This window comes from Lissotriton vulgaris, chromosome 3_1 (genome assembly GCF_964263255.1).
Source record: "Lissotriton vulgaris chromosome 3_1, aLisVul1.2, whole genome shotgun sequence".
In the NCBI taxonomy this organism is placed as follows: domain Eukaryota; kingdom Metazoa; phylum Chordata; class Amphibia; order Caudata; family Salamandridae; genus Lissotriton; species Lissotriton vulgaris.
This window is the reverse complement of record NC_141689.1, coordinates 813,900,975-813,927,238: the sequence shown is the minus strand read 5'-3', so window position 1 is coordinate 813,927,238 and position 26,264 is coordinate 813,900,975. Positions and strand designations below refer to the sequence as shown.

The following is a 26,264-nucleotide window of genomic DNA, read 5'->3' as shown; positions in this document are numbered from 1 at the left end:
GGAGGCAAGTGTTTCACAGAATTCGGGGCTGCTATGTGTCTTGGGTTTAATAGAGGTTGTAAGTTTGGTGATAGTCTTAAAAAGTTCTTTGGAGGAGGATTTAACCTTCCTGATCAGTTCTCCAAAATATGTCTTTTTGGTATCAAGATTCAAGAAGAAGTTTTTTATAAGGTATAAGACTTGGTTTGTAAGCCCCTTTATTTGTATTATTATACCCCCTCCTCCAGGTTCGCTCTAGACGCCTGCAATCGAGTTTGTGTATTTTTAGATTTTCTGAGTATGAAGGGGCGGATGAAAAGCCTGCTTGGGAGTACACCGTTTAGCAGGGGCTAATTTCCTGCAAGCGGAATCTACCCATTCCGTGTAGACGGCCATGGCTTCCTCTAAACTGGATGGCAGAGAGTGCGCAGTGGCTTTCAGGAGTCTTCCTAGCTCTAGGCTGCTGATACTTTTACAGGCCATTATTGTCATCATGGCCTTGGGCTTAGGTTTGTGTTGATAGTGTTTTACCTGTTTGAATATGTGTCCGAGTGATGGTCGGGAAATCTAGAGCTCGCATCCTGACAGAAAGTTACTGACCAAGCTACACCCCTGTGGGTCCTGTAGAAATACAGTTAACCACTAGGCAAGGTGTATTGACTGAAATGGTTCACTTATAGAATATTGATGTTACCACGTTTTCAACTTTTTTATTGAAAAAAAACTGACATGCTTTATAGATTCATAATAGCACTTCAAAGAGTAACTTGCACATGTGCAGTTAGGTTTTCGTGCTGAATTGTTTGTGTTGCTCGATCACAACACAGACTAAGATTGGAGGGTTGGCGCTAATAATTCCTACCTGGGTGTTGCTGGTGATTCTATGTCAGGACCGGAGGCTTCAGATTATGCTATATCTTCCTTCGCTTTATTAACATACAAACTCCACAGCAGCTTAGGAAAATATGTAAACAGTGAACAGAAAATGCTTTAAGTCCCAAAGCATTTGAAGGAACGTTTTAACAGTCCAAAACCACAACTCCCAAGAGTCTCTCGTGTATTGCTAGTCCATAGTCCTTCCATTATGTCCATCACAGCTAGAAAACCGTCCCTCTCTTCCTCTTCCTCCTCTTTCTTCGCTGCTCCCGCAGCCAGATAAGTGCTTTTCATGTTTCCTTTATGTGATTTTACTGGTTGTATTATACGATTATTGGGGGCTCGTTACATGGTTTGGTTTTCCATTACAGAGTCCCCGGTCGCGGGAGCGTTCTAAACGTTCCTATACGACCTTTTCTTTTCCCATTTGTGTGCGGTGACTGATAAAGCCGCCAGGGGGCGCCTGTGCGTCTCGCCGGCTCTTCCGCGCGTCTCCTCAGTTACGGGAGCCGCGCTGAGGAGTCTGCCTGCGCCGGAGCCTGCCCTCGCTTACCCCTCTGACACCTGGTCTCCTGGGTCTGTAACCCTTGTTTCTGACGCCCCGCTGGGGTCTGTATTGCGGCGTAGACCGCGTGAAATGCCTTCGGGCGCCTTTTGTGCACCTCATTATTGTGTGTGGCTTAGCTCGCTTGAGGGGTAGCAAGACTCGGTCCCGGTGAGGAGAGTCCGCGTGCTGGGGGGTCGGTGCAGCCCTACCTGCCACGCCTGTTGGCCCACAAGGTGATTGCAGTCAGTTTGTCTGCCCATACTCGAGTGTTCTCTCGATTAACACCCTCCAGGGTGCCTGTAGGGTTACTGTGAATCCATAATGGAAGGGGAATATGGAGAGGAGCCCTATCCATACCTACAGGATGATGAGTTCTACCAAGCGGTGGATAGCTCCATTTACCGCTGCGTGACGGAGGTGGTGGGGCCCATGGAGGACCGCCTCTCCGCACGCATTGTGGAGGAATGCGCGACGTTAGCGTACGCGCATTTGGGGGTGGCTGCGGACCCCCAGGGGACATCGAGCGGGTTGCCGCCCGCGCCGAAGAAGCCCTGCAGAGAAGGCCCGTCCTCGGAAGCGCAGGGGGTGGACAGGGGCGCCTTTGAGCGTCTCCGTGACGCCTTTTTGGCGAAGGCAACGGCTGCGCCCCCTGCTCCCCTAGCGGACCCTGATGCTACGGGGGACGTGTCAACGGCCCCCACTTCCCCAGTGTACGACTCACCGGACACTGATGACGACGGGGAGTCGGTACGCTCTTGGCGGCCATCGACCTCGGCCAAGGAGATGCCGCGGGATGAATCGGGAATGTTGGACCCGGACGAGATTGTGCACCCGCGTTCCGCAGCTTGGACACCGGGTGAGACGGTGGCTAAGTTTGTGGCTGGTCGGCTGCGCAAGCCGTTGGAGAAAGAGGCCAGAGGTTGTCTGCGAGGGGAGTGTCCTCGACCGACTTTGGAAGGGAAGGTGGCTATGACCCCCGAGTTGGATGCAAAGATGACCACCTTCTTGGCAAAATTTATGAAGGATCCCCGGAAGGGTATTGATCGGTCCTGGTGATCCTGTCAGGATAAATTGCTGGATGCCGTTGGGCCTGCCACGAAGATCCTCGACATGGCGGAGGAGGCGAAGGCGAATGGCACGGTCATTTCCCCGGAGGTGCTTTCAAATTGGGCACAACGGGTCATCGTGTTCCTGGGCAATGCCAATTGCGCCCTGTCCACCGAGCGCAGGCGCTCATTGTTGATTAAATTGGACCCTAAACTGGGGGACTTGGCCTCGTCGGAGGCGGGCGCGGTGGCCCAGGGAGGCCTCTTCGGCGAGCCCTTCATCAGAGAGCTGGGCAAGTTCGTGTCCACTTTTACATCGCTGGACAAGGCGCAGTCCAGCATCAAACGCGTTTTTCACCAGCGTTTCTCCGGAGGGGCCGGTCGCGGTAGGGGCCGCGCGACCGGCCGTGGCCAACAAGCCAATAATAGAGGTCAGGGCTCCGGCAGAGGCCAGTACCAGACCTCTGCAAACTTTAATAACTTCTACCCCACCAGAGGGCAACGCTTCGGCGGCAGAGGATTTAGGAAGAATTCCGGACAAGGAAATACCTCCGGTGAGTGTACTTTGTTTAGATCAAGTTCCGATAGGAGGGAGGTTGGCAGCCTTTTACGGGGAGTGGGAGTTGCTCACTGCCGACGCTTGGGTCTTGCAAACCATTCGTGGGTTCCACATAGAGTTCTACGACCAACCCACTCAGGCAGTGTCCCCACGTCCGATTGTGTTTTCAGAGTCCGACGCGCGTTTGATAGACAAAGAGGTCTCGGAACTGCTTCGCAAAGGGGCCATCCGTCTATCAACGCGCCACCCCAACGGTTTTCTCAGCAATGTCTTCCTAGTAGACAAGACAGATGGGGGCAAGAGGCCTGTGATCAATCTCAAAGAGTTCAACGGGTGGTTGGTCTATCGGCATTTCAAGATGGAGGGTATCCACCTCCTTCGAGATGTACTCCTCCCTCGGGATTGGATGGTGAGACTGGATCTCAAGGACGCCTATTTGGTCGTTCCTATCCACCCGCTGCATCGTCGTTTCCTTCAGTTCTTGTGGAACGGCAGGGTGTTCGAGTTCACCGCGCTGCCGTTCGGCCTTTCATCGGCCCCCTGGTGCTTCACGAAGGTGCTCCATCCGGTGGTGGAGTTCCTCAGGGGGCAAGGGGTGCGGATGTTGGTATACTTGGACGACATCCTCCTTATGGGGCAGTGTCCAGTGATCCTGGCTGGACAGCTGCAACAGGCCGTACAGCTTCTTCAGAGGCTGGGGTTCGTTATCAACGGCTCCAAGTCGGTTTTGATTCCCACTCAGAAAATTACCTTCCTGGGTTTCGTGGTGGATTCGGTGGAAGCGGTTCTAAGCCTTCCGGCCCGGAAGATCGCGAAGATCCGGCACCTGCTTCGGCAGACGATCACCAAGGATCGCACGTCTTTGCGGCATGTCGCCAAGGTGGTCGGTCTTCTGTCGTCCTCCATCCAAGTGATCTTTCCGGGGCCCCTGCATTACAGGGCACTTCAGCGCCTCAAAGCTCAGCACCTCCGGAGAGGAATGAGCTACGATCAGTGGGTTCCTCTCACGGAGGAGGTGAAAGAGGAAATGTCTTGGTGGCTATCTCACATGGAGGCGTGGAATGGTCGGGCGATCTTCGGGTCGGCCCCGGATCTAGTCATAGAGTCCGATGCCAGCAGGTCGGGCTGGGGCGCCCGGTGCGGGGATTTCTCCACCGGCGGCGCCTGGTCTTCAGACGAACAACGGTTACATATCAACTGTTTGGAGCTCCTGGCGGGCTCCTTCGCTGTCCGTTGTTGGACCAAAGATTCGGTCAGGGCCTGTGTCCTACTGAGAATGGACAATGTTTCAGCGGTTCGTTATGTGAACCATCTAGGGGGGCCTCGCTCCCGCGCTCTAGCGGATTTGGCGAAGGACTTCTGGGACTACTGCCTGTCGCGCCATATTGCGGTGACGGCGGAATACCTGCCGGGTCAGGCCAATCAAGTAGCGGATTGGCACTCCAGGTACCTCAGGGATGCCAGTCAGTGGAAACTGGATCCGGAGGTCTTCCGGTGGTTACAAGACCTCTGGGGTCCCTTCTCGGTGGACCTGTTTGCATCCCGTCTGGACCACCAACTGCCGCGTTTTTTCAGTTGGAGGCCGGACCCTCTAGCGGAGGCCACGGACGCCTTTCTACAGGACTGGAGTCGGGAAAGTCCGTTTGCGTTCCCCCCGTTCTCCATGGTGGTGCGCACGGCGGCCCAAGTACGCCGCCTGGGAGCGGAGCTGGTGTTGGTTATGCCGCTCTGGAGGTCTCAAGTATGGTTTCCGGTTCTTCTGGAACTTTCTTGGGATTTTCCAATCCTACTCCCCCTGTTTCCTCTGCTCCTGAGGAATCCGGATCAGGAACCGCATCCTCTCATCACGCGGGGCTCGCTCCGCCTCATGGCGTGGAGGCTCTCAGGAGACGCTGGTCGCTCCCAGGCCTTTCGGGGTCGGCTGAGCACCTGCTCTCCAAAGCATGGGCCGATAGTACGACGAATCGTTACAGATCCGCTTGGCTTAAGTGGATGCGTTGGTGTCTACGAAGGGATTTGGATCCCTTGGTCGCGGGCCTCGATCCCGTGCTAAATTTCCTGGCTGACCTAGCCGACAAGGGCCTTGCCTACAGAACAATTAATGCGATTCGATCGGCGATTTCGGCAGGCCATGCTAACATCGATGGCTCTCCCGTAGGTGAGCACCCTTTTGTTTGTCGGCTTCTGCGGGCTATTCGACTTGCGTTGCCTCCTGAGCCCAGGTATTCCGTCCTTTGGGACGTCAATTTAGTCCTGAACTTGTTCCTTTCCTGGCCGGCCAACTCCTATCTGTCTCTTAAGGAGCTCTCGGCAAAGTTGGCCATGCTGTTATGTTTAGTTTCTTGTAGACGTGTGTCTGACGTGCGGGCTCTGGATATATCAGCACGCATCTTTTCCCCGGATGGGGTTACTTTTACCGTGGGTCGACGCACTAAAACGTCGTCGCGATCCATTTCCTATCCAGCTTTTCTAGACACTCCTAAGTTGTGTGTTGTGCAATGCCTCAAAGCATATGAGGATTTGACTTTGGAATTGCGCCCCCCGGGCGAGCGTCAATTGTTAATTGCCTTGCGAAAGCCACACAAAGCTGTGTCCTCCCCCACCATTGCTAGGTGGGTGCGTTGGGTCATGCAGGAAGCAGGCATCAATACAAATCTTTTTGGGGCACACTCTGCCAGAGGGGCCATGGCCTCTAAGGCGTTCTCTGTGGGTGCCCGCTTGGAGGATCTTATGCGAGCGGCGGATTGGTCCTCGGACTCCACCTTTAAGAGGTTTTATTTTAAACCCGTGGTGGATTTGGCCCAGTTGGTGGTAAGTAAGCTTTGAACTAGCATAATCTGAAGCCTCCGGTCCTGACATAGAATCGAAATTTGCCTAGCTTATGTAACGGTAAGTTTCAATTCTATTAAGGACACGGAGGCGAGGATTATCCCACCCAGGCTACACAGTGGTTTCTCTACCCACCCTTATGGCGGTAAGTAAAGCGTTTTCCTTTATACAGTTTCTGTACTGTGCTGGTCGTTGAGTACTCCTCTGCCTGATTATTGCATTCCTGTGCCACCTCGCTTACGCTGTCACTTTTTTTCGACAGGCAACGAGGGTCCTAAGCAGGATCAATGAGGCGAGTGCGTGATCTGCGCGAAGAAAGAGGAGGAAGAGGAAGAGAGGGCCGGTTTTCTAGCTGTGATGGACATAATGGAAGGACTATGGACTAGCAATACACGAGAGACTCTTGGGAATTGTGGTTTTGGACTGTTAAAACGTTCCTTCAAATGCTTTGGGACTTAAAGCATTTTCTGTTCACTGTTTACATATTTTCCTAAGCTGCTGTGGAGTTTGTATGTTAATAAAGCGAAGGAAGATATAGCATAATCCTCGCCTCCGTGTCCTTAATAGAATTGAAACTTACCGTTACATAAGCTAGGCAAATTTCGATTCTGGTGAAGATGAGATATTGTACTGCTTCTTTTCTTTTAATCAGGAGCGAAGGTCACACCATTTCTTGTGAATTTCATCACTACTACGTTTAGGGACCCCAACAGTATTTATACATTCCTGTATTTTCAGTCAATTTTTCTTTTTTTGTGACTCTGGAACACTTAAGGACATTTTCCAGCTAATTCGTCATCATGCTGAACACATTCTGCAATCAATATTTCGAGTTCCTTTTCTAGGAACTTGTGCTTGGAATTTTCTACCACATTTCTCCTGGTTAGTCGTGATGTTTTTGAATTAGACTCACTCAGCCCTCGGGTGCATACACATGGTCATGTGCAGCCAGACCACAGCCTCTTACCATTGATGTGCAGCAACAGACTTTGGTTTAAAAGTCGGACTAGGTCACATTCCAATTCATCATTTTGCTCTGCACCGTGTCACCTCAGACTGGAACCAGTTATACAGCACCGCCAAACCCTAAGTAAGCCTGGGTTTTCTTGTGTTCACGACTGGTGGGGACACTTCAGGTTCATATATTTCTATCAGCCCAGTTCCAAAACTGATTTAAGTAGGGCTGGATTCTATCTGGAGTGGCATATTGGGTGAGCATGATTGACTGAAATGCAGTTCCAAGCCATTTCCAGTGGTTGAGATTAGTTGAAGTATTTCATTCTTCCATTACTTTTATGTTTGTTGTAGAAGCTGTGCTAAGTGCAGCGGATCTCACCAGGTGAGGGTCCCATGATCACTGTGACACAAGACTCAAGCTTCACTTCAATGACATGGCCGAAACTGCACTGGGGTTGCGCATGTTCCCATCTGGAGGGGGAATGGTCTGGCAGTTAATGTTTGACTCTTTCTATTGCAGAGGGGCCAAGACTAATTTGCATATGCCGAGTGTCTGTCTAGGGTGGAAAACTGGGTGAAACAAAGATGAGCTGGAATGTGGGCTGGCCATGTCTAAGATTAATTCAATTACTCCTTCCATTACTTTTCATCGTTCACGGAATAGAAAGCCATAGTCCCAAAGAAACTATTAGAGAAGATTTCTGTCGCCATCTGTATGAAATCTCAGTGTGCTAGCCTAAACTCAATGACAAAAAAAGAATAATAATTTTTCCAGAGTACAAACGCGGTATAGCGGCTCTTAGTAGATTCAGCTGCTGTGACTCCTCTCGCCATGCTCAGTTGGCATTTTGTCGTTTCATAGAGCAAGTCATGTGTGGCTGGGCCTCTCATGGAAAATGGTCCATCTTCCTGCATCAGAATAAAGAGACTGAAGCACCAGCACGTAGGGGTGAGCCGTAAGGAGAAAGGTGCCATTCATTGACTACCCACCTTGTTTTATAACAGGAAGGGATACATTTAACAAAAACCTGTGTTTTCCTTTCTTTGGTGGAAGCGATACAGTTACTATCTTGAACTGAAAATTATAAGCATGGCCTAACTTGCAAAAACTAACTTTGCATTTTTTTTTTGGGCGGTGTGGCAGTGTTGTATAATGCCAAATTTTATTTAGAAGTTTTGTATATCGGCTCAGGGGGAACCATCAACTAACTACCAGAGCCAAAAAATTAAAAACATCAGCATGGGAACTCATGGAAAAGGCAGGATCCCCTCTTACAACAATCTTTGGGCTTGTTTTAAGGCCACGTGGCAGATATGGAAAAAGGAGAAACATTACAATGTGTAATTTAGAGGCATTTGAGGCAGGAGTCGGTTTACATACCAACATCCACGCCATTACAAGAAAGGAATATGTATGTCTCTTCAGAGTTCTGTGACCTCAAAAAGACAGTTTCTCTGGCCTTGTGCCCTTATTCATTGACAGAAGTCTGCATTGACTATCAATATTTTCATAATATTCAATTAAAGTTACTTTAGCCCATATATTATAAAAAAATAATTCTTTAAGAAAAGAAGGAAACGTTTATAAGCACATAAGTGTCCTTCACGAAATGTATGTATTGAGAATGGCAAATGCAGAGCATGCTTTATACCCAATAGTAATTTAATGTTTTGCAGTGGAATAATACTTTTTGCCTGGCTGTTCTTTTCTCCCATTAAGCTCGTTGAACATTATTCCTACAAGCCAGATGGTCTGTTAAGGGTTCTCACATACCCGTGTCCACAGCCAGGTGTAAGAGTCGGTGAGTGTTCTTCTAAAAAGTATTCTAAAGAATGTTTATATCTTCAAGGATATGCCCCAAATGGTATAAATAATTATGTTAAATAGATAGAATATGTATTTATTTTGCATTTTAGACTAATATACATATATATATATATATATATATATATATATATATATATATATATATATATATATATATATATATATATATATATATATATATATATATATATATATATATATATATATATAGCTTTGATCATTTCCTTTCTTCTACTCGAATCAAATAATAATTTTAACCAACATGTGAATTTTAATCTGTAAATTATTTGGTCATATTTGTGTACAATTTATATTCTTTAATTATATGATATTACAGTAGGCCTGTTCAGTAATCAGCAGAGCCTCAAGAGATAAGACATGTCTTAAATTGTTTTAGTGGAGCTCTACTTAAGGTGCACATGTAAGTGCAGTTGTGGCAGCTAGAAGACATATAAGCCATATCTTGTCTCCCGTAGATTCGGCACAATAGCTTAGTCAGATAGTTAATGTATTCATTGTATAGATTAAACAGCATTCACAATAACTAACTCATTCATTACAAAAAATAAGTTAAATTCAATCAATGAAAACGAATTCAAATTAACTTAAAGAATTAGGTTTCCATTACAGTGATGATCAAATATGCAAATTGTTAAAATCGATATAACCTCCAAAACAGACTATACCTAATAAATGCTAGAATTCAGCTTGGTCATATAAACTCATGGTAATTTGTTAACAGCTGTAGGCAAATATATGCAGATCTAAAAAATGCTGCGAAACACGCAAATCAGGTATTACATGTTCCATCAAAGCATCATGACTTCTCGTTTAGATCTGCATCTCGTTTCTCAAAAAATGACCAGAAGATTTCTACCTTTAGTGGAGCAACTCAAGGCAAAGACAAATTGTGATTAACTACTTTTTTACATAGAAACCAAGGGGCATATTATCAAGGATAGGCGATACATTATCGCCGCTTTTATCGGCAGGAAACTGCCGATAAAGCGGCGATAGTGGCCTTGATAATATGCTCTATGAATTCCAATCGAAGCCCATGTTCGATGTAAACACATCTAACATGGGCTTCGATTGGAATTCATAGAGCATATTATCAAGGCCATTATCGCCGCTTTATCAGCAGTTTCCTGTCGATAAAAGCGGCGATAATGTATGGCCTGTCCTTGATAATATGCCCCTATGTTCCCGGAGTATACCCAATTTATGCCAGGCTACTTCAACCTATGAAATCGGAATATATAGTAGTTGCAGTCTTAAAAAGTAACATTTTATTTTCACCTCAGGAATACAATCAGGATAGGGCTGTCTGTTTTTGGTATATATATAATAAGGCAAATAACTTGATTATTTATAACTGTGCGATAAATGTAAATCTTTGAAATGAGAAGAACTTTACATTTTGGATTTTAAGAGGTATTTACTTTGAGCAACTTTCATATTAGATACACAGGAAGGAAGATGATGAGCAAAAATACTATTACTTAAACATTTTACAGTTTAAAACGGGTACTTTTTAATAGGATATCCTAATAAATAGGGTGTTGGAAGGAATTCTCCTTGGTACTACACAGCTAATCGCATAGTTAACACAATGGATAGCATCAAGACCGAATAGGAAGAAAGACCAAATTTACAATGTTTAGAAGATATGAAATTAAAAAGACAACATAGACATTTGATAAAATGTTTGTCACGAAAACCCCCACACTTACCTGGACCGGTCGTCTGACCAGTCAAGCCCTTTTTGGACCCAGCTCCATTGCCTCGAGGCTCCCACCTTGATCCTTCAGCTCCCTCGACTCTCTGTTTTCACTCGTGTTTTCTCTCTGTTATACTCTCTGTTTTCTCCCCTGTCACCTGTCAACTTAGTATTGCTTGCTTTTGTGCTCTTTTGTGCTATTCATTGCTGTTTTGTTCTTCATTGTGCTAATTTGCTCTATTACCTCTTTATGCTATTCCTTGCTCTTTTATGCTTTTCCGTGCTATTTACTGCTATTATCTGCTCTTTCAGTCTTTTTGTGCTTGTGTGTATTTTTTTCTCTTCCTTTTGAGCGTTCCGTCTCCTCTGTTGCACTCCTCGATGCTCTCCCCTCCCTCCTGTGCTCCTTCTTGCCTCCACCCTCCCTGCTCCCTGCCTGTGCTCCTGCTGTATTCTCCTTCCCATCTCACCACACAGCGCTGCTTCCACTCCAAAGGTCTACTTAATGATGGCCGCTGTGTGCCAAATTCAAGCCCGTCATGTTTAAACCCATCCAGGAATACTAGTCCTATCAGCCCCCAGTGGTACTCCACAGTGTGCTTTTGATCGCTCAACCTGGGAAGCTTTTCCCCCGCTGCTACCATGCTACACCATGGCAGGACCTTTTGCCTGTACCCAGTGCTGGTTTGTCTGTAGCAGCACGCCCACACACACCACTCAAAGCACCAGCAACCCTTCTTCTTAACGCCACTAAACACGCCAAACATGCAACCCAACAGTCACTGGCATGCATGTTTCTCAACACAGGATCTCTCAGAAAACATGCTACTGAGATCTGGGACCTCCTCAGCAAAAATACACTAGACCTTCTTTTCCTCACTGAAAAATGGCTCAAACCCATGTCGGCACTGGTATCGCTGCAACAGGCTAAAAGATCGCACAGCAGGCCCACCTTCTAAAGCCAGGAGGAAGAATTGCCAACTTCCACAAGGGTACCATCAAATGCTCTACATCCTTGGAAAAAAACACCCCATTCATGGAACTCATGCACTTCAAACTGCAGATCAGCTGCACCTTTTTCGTAAAGGAAACCCTTGCCTACCGACCACCGAGACCGCAAACCAACTTCAGCAGCCACAGCATGGACTTTGTCGCCCCCTTGCTTCATCAACTCAAGGGACTTTGTACTACTCTGCTATCTCAATTTACATCTAGAGGACCGAGTGGACCGGTGCTCCACATCCATTCTCAAAAGCCTGGACAACATCGGACTCACCCAGTTCATCACTGGCCCAAAGCACATTGCAGGACACACACTGGATACAAATTTCACCACCAGTGATCAGATTATGTTCAACTCCACCTCACAACTCACATGGACAGACCACTCTATCCTCTACTTACAAATCTCCACACCACAAGTCAATGCATCCACCAGCATCAGCCTATTAAATCCCAGCTGGGGAAAAATCTAAGACGCAAACGAGCGGCTCAACGCCTTCAAAATGGACAAACCCAACATCAGCAACAACCTCACTGAGAACATCAGCAACTTCAACAAATGGATCAAGAACTGCACAGACTTCCTCACACTGATCAAGGCCATCAGACAAAAAAGAGCCAACAAACAAACCAGCTGGTACACAGACAATCTCTGAGGATCGAAATATCACTGCAGACAGCTAGAAAGGAAATAGAGAACCAGCCTCAATACCAACTCCAGAACCACATTCAATTTGCACTCATACGCTGCCAACATCTTCTAAGAACCACCAAAAACAGAGTACTAGCTGAAGGAATTGAGAAAAGCACCAACAGCTACACGGAATCTACGTGATTCTTAAAGAAATCACCACCCTCAAGGTCATAGTCAACAGCAAATCCCCCACACAAGAACTCTGAAACAACCTATCATACTTCTTCCACAGCAAAATAGCAAACATCGACATTAACTTGGAACACTGATGTAAAAAACCATTGACCAACATCTCACCTCCCTTTTTCTGTAAACATACTTGAAAAGCACACAAACATTGCATTTTCTGAATTGTTAGAGGCAAATGAAGTGTTGGATGCTGCACAATTTGGTTTTAGGCCATGTCATAGCAATGAGGCAGCTCTGGTAGTAGCAATGGAGGAGCTGAGGAGCATCCTGTATAATAGAGGTAAGGCTTCGATGATACTGTTGAATCTATTGGCAGCCTTTGACACCATGAGCCACTCTGCAAAGTAACTGTCACTGCACACCGCTTTAACAGCTGTATGGGCGCAGTGGTTGATTGGATGAATAAAAACAAACTCAATGTCAATTCTGATAAAACGGAAGTTCTTCTCTTTGGCAGGGACACCACCTTTGGGGACCATTCGTGGTAGCCTCAGACGCTGGGCTCCCCTCCTACCCCGATATCCTCAGTTAGAAATTTGAGGATGAATTTTTATTCTAATCTTTCGTTTAACACCCAAATAAATAAACGTACTTCAGTGTGTTTTGTTCCTACTATGCAACTTTAAAGAAAAGAGTTACCCTTTTTACCTTATGAGTTACAGAAGTCAGTGGTTACAGCGCTGGTCTCGGCCAGGTTGGACCACTGTAATGCCTTATATTTTGCCATTCATCAACAGGCATCAAAGAAACTTCACACTCTGCAGAATGCTGCAGCTAAACGTCTTAAGAGGGTCCCCCGTTTGAGTCATTTTCAAGGGTTCTGGTCGGAGCTTCACTGGCTCCCGGTCAATAATCGAATAGCCTTCAAGGCTCTCTGCCTGGCACAAGGCTTTGCATGGCAGAGGTCCAAACCATATGAAGAGGAGCTTCTCCTGGTGCTCTCCCAGGAGAACCCTGAGCTCAATCACTTCCAGAAATATTAATGTTCCTAAAATTTACAAAACTACTTGGGGTGGCAGATGTTTTGTCTACATTGCATGCTGCCTTTGGAACAATCTCCGGCTCATCTTAGAGGTCAAGTAAACCTGTTTAGGTTTAGGAAATATTCTGTCTGTTTTCTCTCCCCCGATGATATGCTCTTATATAAGATCCTGCCTCAGTGTCTACATCCAGTGCCAAGATCCCCATGGGCATTTGCACGCTATATAAAACCATCCATTATTCAATATTCAACACAAACCAGACCCCAGAGACCTCATCACCAACCTGCCCATCACAACCAAGAAAGGCTCTTGACCGAATGGAAAACACCAGAGAAGACACAGACACGATCATGAGGATGGTACACTATTGGGCCTCTTCTGATCTATGCCCCCACCACATCTATAACATGGGTGGAACACTGATCAGCACCCTCTCACCAACATCATCCACACCTCCATCAGATTCGCCACTTTCTCGGAAGACAGGAAACATGCAGCAGTCCACGCCCTCCTCAAAAAACCATCGACAGACCCAAACAAGTTGAGCAGCTTCCTTCCCATCTAACTGCTCTCTTACCCAGCCAAAGTGATGGAGAAGGACATCAACAAACAACTCATCAGCTACCTCGAACTACACCATCCTTCTGGACCACATCCAATCAGGATTCAGAAGTAACCATAGCACTGAACCTGCACTCATCATGGCCACAGACAAAATATGAACCATCCTGTACTGAGGAGAGAGAGCCGCCCTCATCCTGCTTGACCTCTTCATAGCCTTTGAGACGGTCTTTAACTATACACTAATCAGAAGACTCCACAACATCGGCACTCAAGGACCAGCCCTCAGCTGGATAGGCTCCTTCCTCACAGGAAAAACTCAGAGTCTGACTACCACTCTACACATCGGAATGGAAGATTACTGGTTGAAGTCAGTCCTTGTTTTCTGTTTTGCCGAACCTGCACACCATGCCGCCGCGCCAAGGCTAGTGAGGCGAGGAGCAGAGAGGAGCGGGCCAGATTGAGAGCATCCGAGTGCCTTCCAAGGGCCGCCATAGTGCTGCCATAGTGCCGCTTTAGCTGCCCCCTGATAAGCAGGAGCGACTCGGATCTGAGCAGCCAAGCAGCGAGCAGCAAAGCGTCTGTTGTGTCAGTACTTGCTAGTACATGCGGTACCTCATGGAACCTTGGAGACCCAAAGGAGACCCCCCAGACATCAGGACATTGGGGGTAGTCTCACGTTGACCACATGCATACCGACTGAGGCCTCGCAACAGGGAGGAGGCCGCCAACTGCCGAACTTTTGCCAAACTGTAAATCGGTTCTCTGCTCCTGCTCTGGCCCAGCAACTTGGCTTTGCGCCCCGGCTGACCCCCCTCAGAGAAGGGAGACCCGAAACAGCATCGGCCCAGCCATGGGTAATTGAGAAGTGGAGAGCAGCTGAGCACAGCAGAATCCCCACAACGGAGCACTGAAAATCGTGCCGCCCAAAGCTTAATTGCACCAGCGGGAGAGCTTGGCAAGGCACAGGTGAGCACGGCTGCCATTTAGGCCGCGGTGAGTGTTTGCCCCGGGGGCCTTCACGGACTCAGGTACAGCTGTGATCCACCCTGTGAGCCTCGCTTGCCCACCCTGCCTCCCACCATCAGCTCCGCTGCTCCACCTGCTCCCTGTCTTCCCGCCCCGCGCTTGGGAGAGTACAGTGGTGCACTGGGGACATTGAGCATAACCATGGTCACGCCAAGGCACTCCTAAAGACTCCACTCTTGCAACACTCTTGCAATACCCCAGTGTCAACTAAAGGAGAACTCGCCCCCTCAGCATTTGCAGCAGCACAGAGTAGTAAGATCTGTAAGTGAACTACTCGAACAATTGGACAAATGGGCAGCAGGAGGAGCACCCTCAGTGTTTCATCTAGCAAGTGGGTCCCAAAAGAAAAGGACGAGTGCACACGACCTGGGAGGAAACCCTCAAAAGTAACTCCTCCAACAAATGGATCACAAGGATTACAAGGAGCAAATCACTCACAGACCGCCCAAAGGAAACATCGCAAGACGGCGCACAAATGGGTTTGATTAGATACTTTTTCTGGAAAAATGATACCCCCAACATCGATCATGGGACCACCCAGGGCATATTATCTTACGCCCAGAGTCTGGCCCAAGACCGCAGCCACAAAGGGCACTCCCGCATTTGCATGGAGGGCCTAAACCCTTGTGAGGAATCCAGGAACCAGATGGAAATGGCAGGCGCAGTCCATGGGCAACCCGATCCAACGCAGATTAATGGTCTAGCCAAGTGGCATATCCCTCTTCAACTTTCATACACGGGGCAAGAAGCCACAATCACCAAGACCTATGACTAGTTTTGAATAAAGATGTTGCAAATTTACCACCTTAAATGCCACAGCCCAGACATCCGGAGCATGGAGATTGAAGATAAATCTATTTCCCAGCTACCGAGGGTCTTGAGTCCACTGTGGGAGGGGACCTTACAGCTTCATTCCTCCATAATCTTGGCCAAAAGACTGAAAGAACTTTAGAATTAACCCCAAATCTACTGCTGCCATCTACACCCTCATGGGGCACCAATTTAAAAGGAGACCACAAACTCTGCAATGATAGTGCAGATGCGGATTTGGAGAAAACTCCCCCAACCGAGATAAACTGCACCACCAATAAAGCTCTTTTGTGGCAATCAACAAAAATGGAAGTTCAAATAGACCTCCTACAAGCCATTGCAGCCCGCCTAGTCAACATAAACTCCAGGTTGGAGGAACTAGACAACATGTTCACCCAGTACCTGGTCTCCAACCTGGGGGACTGCTCCTGTTGCTGCTCAAAACTCTTGGAGAAATGGGCCTCTCTCCCCAAGGTCCTTGTAGACACAGTAGAGATAGTCAAAAGAGTACAAACAGCACATATGACAGGGCGTCGTCTAACTGCAATCTTCAGGAGGCAAGACAGCTAGTAGGGCCCCGGCCGGGACTGGAACCAAAGACACCAACCAAACAGGGCAAGAGGGCGTCATACAACACTGGGAACTCTGCCAGTAGCCCAGAAACTGCCCAAAGCACACCATGCATAAACCATGGGAGCAGCTGGGAGAGTGATGCCCCGGCCCTAGACTTGCAGGAACATACCCTTAGCACAACAGCCGCACAAGAACCTACTCTTTCAAGGTGAGAAAAAAAGAAGCTGAAGAAACAACAGAAAGAAACAAAGTCAAGAGGGAGACAACTGCAACTGCTGAAGAGCGACCACCCACCCCTGCAAGGGGACACCAACACAACTCAGCCCTACCCAATTTTTACTGCTAAAAACTGGGGCAAAACGGTCTCCCTGGTTGCTCAGCCTCTGGATAACCAGCAAATACAAACAATATCACCAAGCGACCTAACTGCGAAGGACCAAAAGCCATCAACAAGGCCAGACCACCCTATAGGCAACAATCCAAAAGCTGGAATAAGTTCAGCACCTCTTGAAGCAAGCCCCAAGTTAGCGACAGCTACAACAGCGCTGCAACCGAGGGATCTTGACCCATTTCAGCTAAAACCTGGACACCAGTCGGATGCTTGGGGCACCCAAGCCCACAATAAACGGTCCCAAGTAGGATACTCTACAACCAAACAAGGTAGCCAAAGCATGGGATCAATCTCGGCAGAGCCCACCCCTCAAAGGGGCAAAGAGGCCCAACTCCGGGCTCACCAATTGTAGTCCATGAGTTAATCCTCACCTGAGGTATTTTAGCACAGGACAGCTCAACATCTTGAACAGGAGCAACATCTTCCGCCTCCTTAAACATCTGGCCACCTTAGAACAGATACAAAGGGGTGACTTACAATGGGTGAAATTCTTGAGCAAGAAGGGGGACTCACACCGTGACTCACAGTGGTGGGCTGAAGCATATAAAAATACAACAAGCAATTGTGAACAACTCTACACAACTCGCCAAGTGGGGCATTGATGTCCAGATGCTGCCGCACCTAAAATACCCACATGTTTTGGTACCGGATAATAGGGGAAAGGCCCCTTGGTCGATCCTGCATGGGACAAAGAGTTCGGTTACCCTGGGTGGAACTTGGATAGGCCCCAGAGACCCAATGAGCATCAGGGTCTCAAGCCAAAATAATCATTGGGACATTAGTGCAGGCCCCTCTGCCCCAGACCCACCCAGAATCTCAAGTGGATGGCATCAGTATTCCTAACTGCAGTGAAGCCCAGCCCAGTAGTAGAGGGGCCAGGTGAGGAGCATTCCACAACCAGCAGTTAACGCTAATTTCCTGGAATATTGCAGGGATAAGTAAAACCAGTGAAAATAAAAACTTGAAGCCGTTCCTGGAAACTGGTGATATAATTTGCCTCCAAGAGACCTGGGCTTTGTCCAGTACTTTACTGGCAGGGTATCACAAACACTTTATCCCAGCTACAAAAAAGACCTATTTGGCCGACCGTTTGGCGGTCTGTCAGTTTTTATAAAGCACGAAAGCACCCTCGAAGCTACAAACATCATCTTAAACTCACCTGGATTGTAAGTTCAACACATCAAAGCCCTAAACCTCAATTTACACCCAATGCTCCTTCGAATAATAAACTGTTACATCAATCCGGCGCAGATCACCATGAAAGAGCAGTTGGAGGAATTGTCAGGGAAACTAGATGACCTCTTAATCTATACTACTATTATAAAGAGAGAACTGTGTCCTTTGAGCCAGGTAAACTCGAAAAGTACACCACCAATCACAACACCCAATACAGCGTTGGAAAGGGGAGGTCCCGGAGATGGACATAGGCTATATAAATGGACACCATATACACTAAAAAGGGGGGGCACCATCAGTGGTAAAGTAGTCCCTTCTGGGCGTTAGGTGTGGGCGTTAACATTCAGAGAGGCAAGTTGTGGGTGTTACATGTGGGCGTTAACATTGTAGTTCACGGTGCAAAACCAAACAGTGAGGAGATGTGGCCGTGAGATGTGGGCGTTAGATGTGGGCGTTAACATTCAGAGAGGCAACTTGTGGGCGTTAGATGTGCGAGGAGAACATTGAGATGCGAGGAGATGTCACGGTGCAAAACCAAAACACACCATTCGCGCTCACAGTGCAGAGTATTTCAACCATTTGTGCTCACAATGCAGCGTATTTCAAACGCGCAATAATCACAGTGCAGCATATTGCAAACGCGAAATATTCACTCACACACACTTCGGGGAGGCAGATTCATTGACCTGGGCGTTACTGTTGTACGCTGACATCAGGGACGGGGCGCGGCTTGCATTTACAGCCGACCAATCACGCCACATAACTCGCATAACCCATGCAAGCCTTGCGAGGAATATTTTATAAACGATTTCACCATTGGTCACGCTCATGTTTGTCACAGGGGGATGACCTCAAGCAAAAGAGGTGCGGCTTACACGACGTTTCACGGCTTAGGTGAGTAAGCTTTCTGCCGTTCTGAAGCTGCAATATTTATCGCACGGAGATATCATACATAAAAAATAACAGGCTTTCGCATGGCCCTTAAGCGAGTCAGCGTTCACCACAGTACTTGCGTTCTAAACCTAAGAACAAAGCTACGGATTCACTCGCCACTATCTGTGTTACCACTGTAACACTCCCACTTATTGCGGCGCTAAGGAGAAAACTATACTTCAGGGCTTAAACAAATATTTCACTCGCCAACATCACCAAGTGCTACATAAAATATCGTCTTGGCAGAAGCAACAACATACTCACGGGGGGGGCAAGGACAAACAAGGAAACACGAGTAACATTAACTAGAGGGACCTTTTGCTAAAAAGATTACACAATTTACTTTTTGAACCTGGACAACGTCTGGACAGGCTGCTAGTCAAATATAAATCACACCAGATTATCCTATCCTGGGATTATAACCTGAGGGATCTTGATATGACCAAACTCCCTCACCAGGGATCAGGCAGGGTAGCACCCTTTTTCATCTTTCTTAACAATCATAAACTGATCTTAACTCACGCACTAAAAAAAGCCCACTAGAACTACTGGATTCCTCTCCCTGCCTTCAAGGACATCTCAAGATTTGAATACATCATGGCAGCAAAGCGATTGCGGCCAGATTGGATGACTTTGAAGTTGAAGACAGGACGGAAAGTGACCATAGGCCATTAAGAGCGTTCTTCCAGGTGAATGTTCTGTCAGCCATCCGCCACCAAACCATTGGCATGTCAAGAGGGGACGAAAAACATAGTGTCTTGGGGAGGATCAAATGATCAGACAAGATAGGCAAAACGCTCCAAATGTGGCAGGATCAGAAACAGGAAGGCAGTCTGTCCTCATCACTCTCACCCATAAAGGACTGGGAGAACATTGTGGAGGACCTACAAGGAAAGCTTGGAAACTTCCAGCCACAACCACTTAGGCCCAAAGGGCAACCAATATGCGGTAGTACTGGGTCAAACAAAGACACACAAGATCGCAAACGGCTCCTGCGTAAGGCCCTCGCAAAAAAGAAGAGGGGGTGGACTATCGGAGGGACTGTCGGTTTCATCGTTGAGGGCAGCTCGAAGGAATAAACTATGGGAACACAAAAAAGCCGCCAAGGTAAGGGAATGGTTCAAAGTCTTCTCCCCGCTTAAACAGAATAACTCAGCGCAACTGTGGAGACATATAAACCAGCTGAGCAGCAGAGTACTCTCAAGAGAAAATGTAGAAGCAGAAAAAGACTGACTGATCCATGTCAAGCAGCTATACGCAATTGCCCCCCACCACACAAAGACAGCACACAAGGGGCCAGCTGGGGGGCGGGGGGGGGGGGGGGGGGGCGAGTGTGGCAATCTAGTTCAAAGCCTGGAGATACGATCGGTAGCCCAGGTAACTCGCCTATGGGCAACATATCTCCGGCCAAAGCACACTGTACACTACCAGCCCAGATAAACCCCCAAATGGTCATCAAGACCTTTAATATATGAAGAACGATGAGGCCCCTGGGCCCAATGGGATTCCAGCACCGATCAAAAAAGAGCTAAGCTGGCTCCCCAAACATGAACACAACCAGTTCAAACATCTCACACAACCACACAAAGCACTGCATAACATTAGACCAGTATACCTGAACAACAGCATTCACTTTCACCAGTTGACCAGACACCAATTCTCTTTCTTTCTTTCTTTGTCTTTTTCGATCTTCCAAAGGATGATCATAAAAGATACACAATTAAAATCATACAGTAAAACAGAAATATTAAAACCATCTACGATAAAAAAAACTTTGGTATTTTACATTCAGAGGAATAAAGTGCTTAGATCATAATTCAGAACCTCATGGTGAGAATGACAGCTTGTAGTACTAATAAACTCATATCCCTCAGCGACAGCTTTAAGGGATTTAACCCGTTAACCGCGGCGGTAATTCCGCCGCGGTGTGGGCGTTTCCGAGCGTGGGTGGAATGCCGTCGGCCAATGGCCGACGGCAGCACTGGCGAGGTAGCGTTGCCGTCGGCCATTGGCCGACGGCAGCGCTTAAGGGGTTAAAGTGCATAGTTCAAATTCAATAACATGGTAAACAACCAACACCTATTCTCAGCCATGCTCTCACTCACTCACACACCCTGCATCCACAATAGCAGGGATAAAGGTTGTTCATTCCCCTACATCAGAACCAAAATCTGTAACATCCTCCCTCAACACATCAGAACCTCTTCCTCGTTTCTTGAATTTCACTAGAAGATGAAGAACTGGCTGTTTGACTGACCCTGCGGTGCCTAGCGCCTACACACCTTCTCAAGGGCCTGGATGCGCTTGACTACCTTTAACAGCAACATGTGTCCTCACAATCAAGCTGCATGAATATCATCTATGTAAAGTCTAGGCACTCACAAGAGTCAAGGATGCATTCTGGCATTGAGAATGCAAATAAAATAAAGGTTGTGAAACTGGTCAGTGTTTTTCTTTGACCTTGACCACTACACCCAACTATTATAAAAACGGTTGAAATGTTTCCCTTCTTGTTATTTTGAAAATATGTGCAAAATAAAATGCATTATTAAGTTAAATTAAAACCTTAACCAAAATATTCAAGTTTTTTTTTTACTTGTGTTAATTGCATTTAGTACATTTTACACCTGAACAAGTATCATATTCTTGTCTTTCCATCCCTAGTGTTTGCTGAGTCCTGTTAACTTTATACTAATATACCCATTTAGGATAAACGGTGCTAATAAAGATATAAACCACAACCTGCGGTGGTCACTGGGTACGAAGCACAGTAGGCTCCAATAAAAAGGAGAAGAGAAAAAAGACCACATTTGCATTGCCATATGCCAATTACACAACCACCACCTCTTACTGCCCCAACCCTCCTTTCCCATATGCAATAACCTTGACGTTTGTAAAACAACATCATTTAAAATACAGTGCACTTACCCATTTTAAATATTATTCAGCAATGCTTAGCTCTGAACAGAAAGCCCACTAAACAGATTCAGCATTTCATTACTATGTTCAGTAATGGGTCATTAGAGAGATCTTGATGTTCCACATTCCTTAGGGTAGCTCCCTTCACTATCTTCCACTTTTCAACCTCTTCTTTTTACCTGAATCGAGGTGGTCCATCAGGGAACCTCCAGTGCTTCGCTGTCACTTGTCTGGCAATCACTAATGCCAAGTCCAGAAATCTGGAGATCCCTTTCTTCGCATAGAGGTGTGATTACAGACCCAATAACATTATTTACTTTTTAAGAAAATCTTTTTGGACGACCTTTATTTCCAGGTCAGAAGGGGCTGCTTTCCACAATATAGCAATAGACGTGCAACTCCATGTCATGTGTGTTAATTGATGCAGATTTTACACATATCTGAGGCATTGCTTAACACCAGTCCCTGTGATAAGGTTTAACCTATGTAGAGTACGGTGAGTTGTGTTTTTTTAACCTGTCTTTGTTGACTTTAGGACTCTGCGCACTTCACCACTGCTAACAAGTACTAAAGGGCTTGTGCTTCCTCCTTGAAATAGGGTAGAATTGGCCTATAGCTAACTGGCTAATTTAATGTACTTGTAAAGCCCTAGTAAAATGGCACTACTTGTGCCCAGGGCCTGTAAATATAATGCTACTAGTGGGTCCACAGCACTGATTGTGACAACCTCTTAAGTAGCACTTTAAACATGTCTCAGGTCTGCCATTGCAGCCTTTGTGCAGTTTTCAACTGCTATTTCAACTGGGCAAAATCAACCTTTTGCCAGGCCCAAACGTTCCTTTCTAAGACATGTAAGTCAGCCCAAAGGTAGGCCCTATACAGCCCAGAAGGCAGAGTACAGTGTATTAAAAAAGTTTGACATGAACTTTTTAATTTTACATGTCCTGATAGTGAAATGCTCTTACATTAATATTTCACCACTGCAGGGCCTACCTATGCCATACACTAACATTGGAGTGTCTTCCCTGATTCTTTTTGCAACTCCAGTCCATCAGTAGTGCTCAACCACCCCGCACTGAGCACTGGGACTTCAATATCTGGTTACACTTCACTGTCCATGACAACGCAAGATCAATCTTTCTTATGCTGGAATGGCTCAAACTTTAAAAACGTGTTTGCGTTCCTATCTATGCACATCAGTCCTACAGTATTTGCGCAGATTACATGTTGAATTCACTCTTTTGTTGACATAATTCTGTAGTGTGACATCATTCTGTGACACTCTTTGGAACTAAATGACGTTCTGCCATGACTATCTAAATACTAAAATGTTTTAACAGTGTGTTGAAAAGTGTTATTTATTTTGTAGGAAGTATTGATTTTGGAACACGTCCTCCACTTCCATCAGCTCACCCTGTGGTAAGTAATTCTAAAATGTCTTCTCCCACACACATTATATTCAAGACCACTAGAATTATTCAATTATGCGGCCCCTGCATGTTCCGTCCATTCAGGGATTTACCACACTTGCCATATATGCCACAAACTCATGCATAAATTGCAAATTTTAACTCAAACACATCAACGGTCTCTAAAAGAAATATGGCACTCATAGACTAATGATTCAACACAGTTCCATACTAATGAAATTGTACGGTTGCCTATGGATTAGAAAAGGGTTTTTGTCTGTACCGTAAAAAAAATAATGCAATATTTTGTTTAGTTATGCATGCAAATTCATGTTACATCAGACACTGTTCTCCAAGCAGCAATTATTTCAAAAGGGCCATTAGGGCCTTATTTAAAGTTTGCGAAAAGGATACTTCATCACAAACGTGGCATATGTCCTGCCCATCTCATCACAAGTGCATTATAGCCTATGCATTCTAACCTAGAGCACTAGGTTAGAATGTCTTGTCCTCTAGGCATTAACCTAGAGGACAAGATATTCATCAGAGTTTAAAGAGTATGCCATCCACCTAACATGAAATAAGGCCCTTAATACAGAAAAATACCAAAGTCTGTCTTTCTCTTTCTAAGTTCTTGGGGCTTATTCTCCATTGAAGCTGGTTGTAGTGCATTTTTGACATTGTGCTTAAGTCGTTCTCTCTCTGGTATAATAGATGCTCAAAGTCCTCACACTGCAAAGGGATATATTGTAAAATATCACAAAGCTGGCTTGTTGCTTTGCAGTTGCAAAACTGTCATGCAGTGTATGTGCATGCATACCTTTGAGGATTGCAGGGGATGAGGGATGTACCTGTTGTTGCAAATCAGAATTGTTCTTATAAATTTCAAAGCACTGCGGGCATATTTATGAGCCCCTTGCAACACTTTTGCGCCGCCATTGCATCACTTTTTGTGACCCAGCGGTGGTGTTCGCAATGCGCCATGTTGATCCATATTTACAAGGTGAAACATCTAGCCTGATGCGTCACCTTGTAAAGCCCTGCGCCACCTTGTACCCGTGTCAGGTATAATGTACGCATGGTGGGCGTTCCCATACAACAAAGCCTCATAGGAGTGTCGCAGTGAAATCTATCAGATTTTACTGCACCATTTCTAGGAAGCCACTGCATCAAAACCTTATGCTTGCCCATAGCAGGTGTAAGGGTGATATAGTGTTATGTGTAGTGGCCTGCCTCATGCACTGCTGGGGTGGTGTCACGACTGCAGCAATGGGTGTCTTTTGCATCGACAGATTCATCAGGATTCCTAACGCATCTGTCACTCTTTGCTACATGGAGCGCCGTACAGTAAATACGGCACATCCATTGTGTCACAAGTAGGGCTCAGTGAAATCTGTTGCATCGCTGTTTCATGCACCGATGCAACAGTTTTCATAAATAAGCCCCTATGTATTGTGGTTTTAGAATTTGCATTCACACAGTCAGTTGCATTGGCTTTGTGAATTTTTAAGTTTTTGCCGAATTAGGCCCCACTGTCTTGAATCTTACAGTGTCTTAGCATATATATTGCACAATACTGTTCTGCAGGGTTCATGCATTAATGGAAATATGTTTTTACAAAAATCCACATGTTTGCACATCAAGTCAAGCCCAAGCTACAGAAGAGTTGCAAGACATATGTGGGGTAAGCAGATTAAAAGAGGCCCACTTTTAATTTAAGGAAGTGTGCACTTTTTTTGACTCAAATAGTGCTAAATGTGCTGGCTTTTTTGTGACAAACACTATTTTACCCTCGGTCTTAGAAGGGGCAGTATTACTAAATTTGTGCTCTTGAGCTCCCATGTTAAGCAAAATCCTTATTTTGGTCACTAACAATCTCAGTAGGATTTGGTGAAAATATATACTTTTCTTCCTTAAGAACCCTTTCTATTAGACATTGCGTTGGGATCCCTTTTTGATCAATCAGTATTGAAAAGTCAAAAGAAAAAGATAATACAGCCCCAAAAATAAGCTGGCTTTGCTACATTAGATGCCTCTCTTTAACACCTGAGTTAGTGCAACACAGTGAATAATTTGGTCCTGCTCTGGTAAATGTGAGCTGGTAGGAAGTGCGGGGCAGGGGTGAAAGGAGGGAGGTTTGGATGCTTATGGGGTGTTGGGGGAGGTGAAAATGTGCCTTGGCTTGTAAAGCCTCCCCTTTGCCATGGAAAGGTGCCAGGTGGGAACATTGAGGCAGAGGCTTGACTGCTGTTGCTGCCAAAGCCTAATTTACCAGGCCATTTATGCACCCAGTAAATTTGGGTGCGGATCACCAGGCCAGCTGTGATATGGCATAGAGATTGTATATGGGATTTTAGTTCCACCTGGCGTGTTATTGGGCCCTAAGAGGGGAGAAGCTGTTTCAGATAAGACCAGTTCCTCCGTAGTGAATGTTCCAATACAAATTAGAGTAATATGTTCTAGTACAGTAGGACGAATTATAAATATGGTTTATTTGAAGAGATGTGGCCCAGTTGACAAAGCAAAACCAAAGGGGATGATGGACCGAATGTTGAACAATGCAAGCACTCACCCCCAGTGAACTGATCTGGGTTTAATCCATCATTGTTCTTTAGCTCACTCCGCCACCCCAGTTCAGACATGGCCATATGCAAATCAGTCGGACCCTGTGCCTCAGGGGAACAGTCCAGCCTGAACTGCCAAGCCATGTCTTCCCTGGACAGGAAACAAGCATCCTAGGACCGGTTTCTGGCTAATCAGCCGTCATCAGCCAGGCTAGCTTGAATCCAGTGGCAAAGTGAGCAAGGGACCCACGTCTGGGCATACCCTGCCAACTTAGGGCGAACAAAGCAAAACCAAAGAGGATGATGGGCGGAGTGTTAAACAATGCAAGCACTCACCCCCAGTCAACTGATCTGGGTTTAATCCATCATCATTCTTTAGCTTACTTCGCCACCCCAGTTCAGACATGGCCATATGCAAATCATCTGACCCTGTGCCTCATGGGACTAGTCCAGCCCGAACTGCCAAGCCAAGTTGACAAAAGCAGAGGATTGAATTTTTTTAAGGGCTTCCGGTATCAATATGTAACCTAGAATGACTTGGTGAACTATTGCAACCCCTCCCAGGATCTATGTTTGACCTTATGGTCACAGGTTCAGAAGATCGGGGTTCTGTAGTGAATTGAGTTGGGCAACAATAAGCATCTCTCTTATGCCAAGAGGCCCTTAGGTATGAATGTGCACTGTAAAATA

General features: G+C 46.3%; 1 protein-coding gene across 1 annotated transcript in view; it reads left to right on the top strand.

Moving 5' to 3' along the window:
- The window catches only part of SYK (spleen associated tyrosine kinase), a 281,314-nt gene that overhangs the window by 126,598 nt on the left and 128,452 nt on the right, over positions 1–26,264 (top strand). The window contains exons 6-7 of the mRNA XM_086963566.1: positions 8,514–8,595; positions 22,971–23,020. Coding sequence (XP_086819692.1) covers positions 8,514–8,595; positions 22,971–23,020 — 132 coding nt within the window. The remainder of the gene's footprint in view (positions 1–8,513; positions 8,596–22,970; positions 23,021–26,264) is intronic.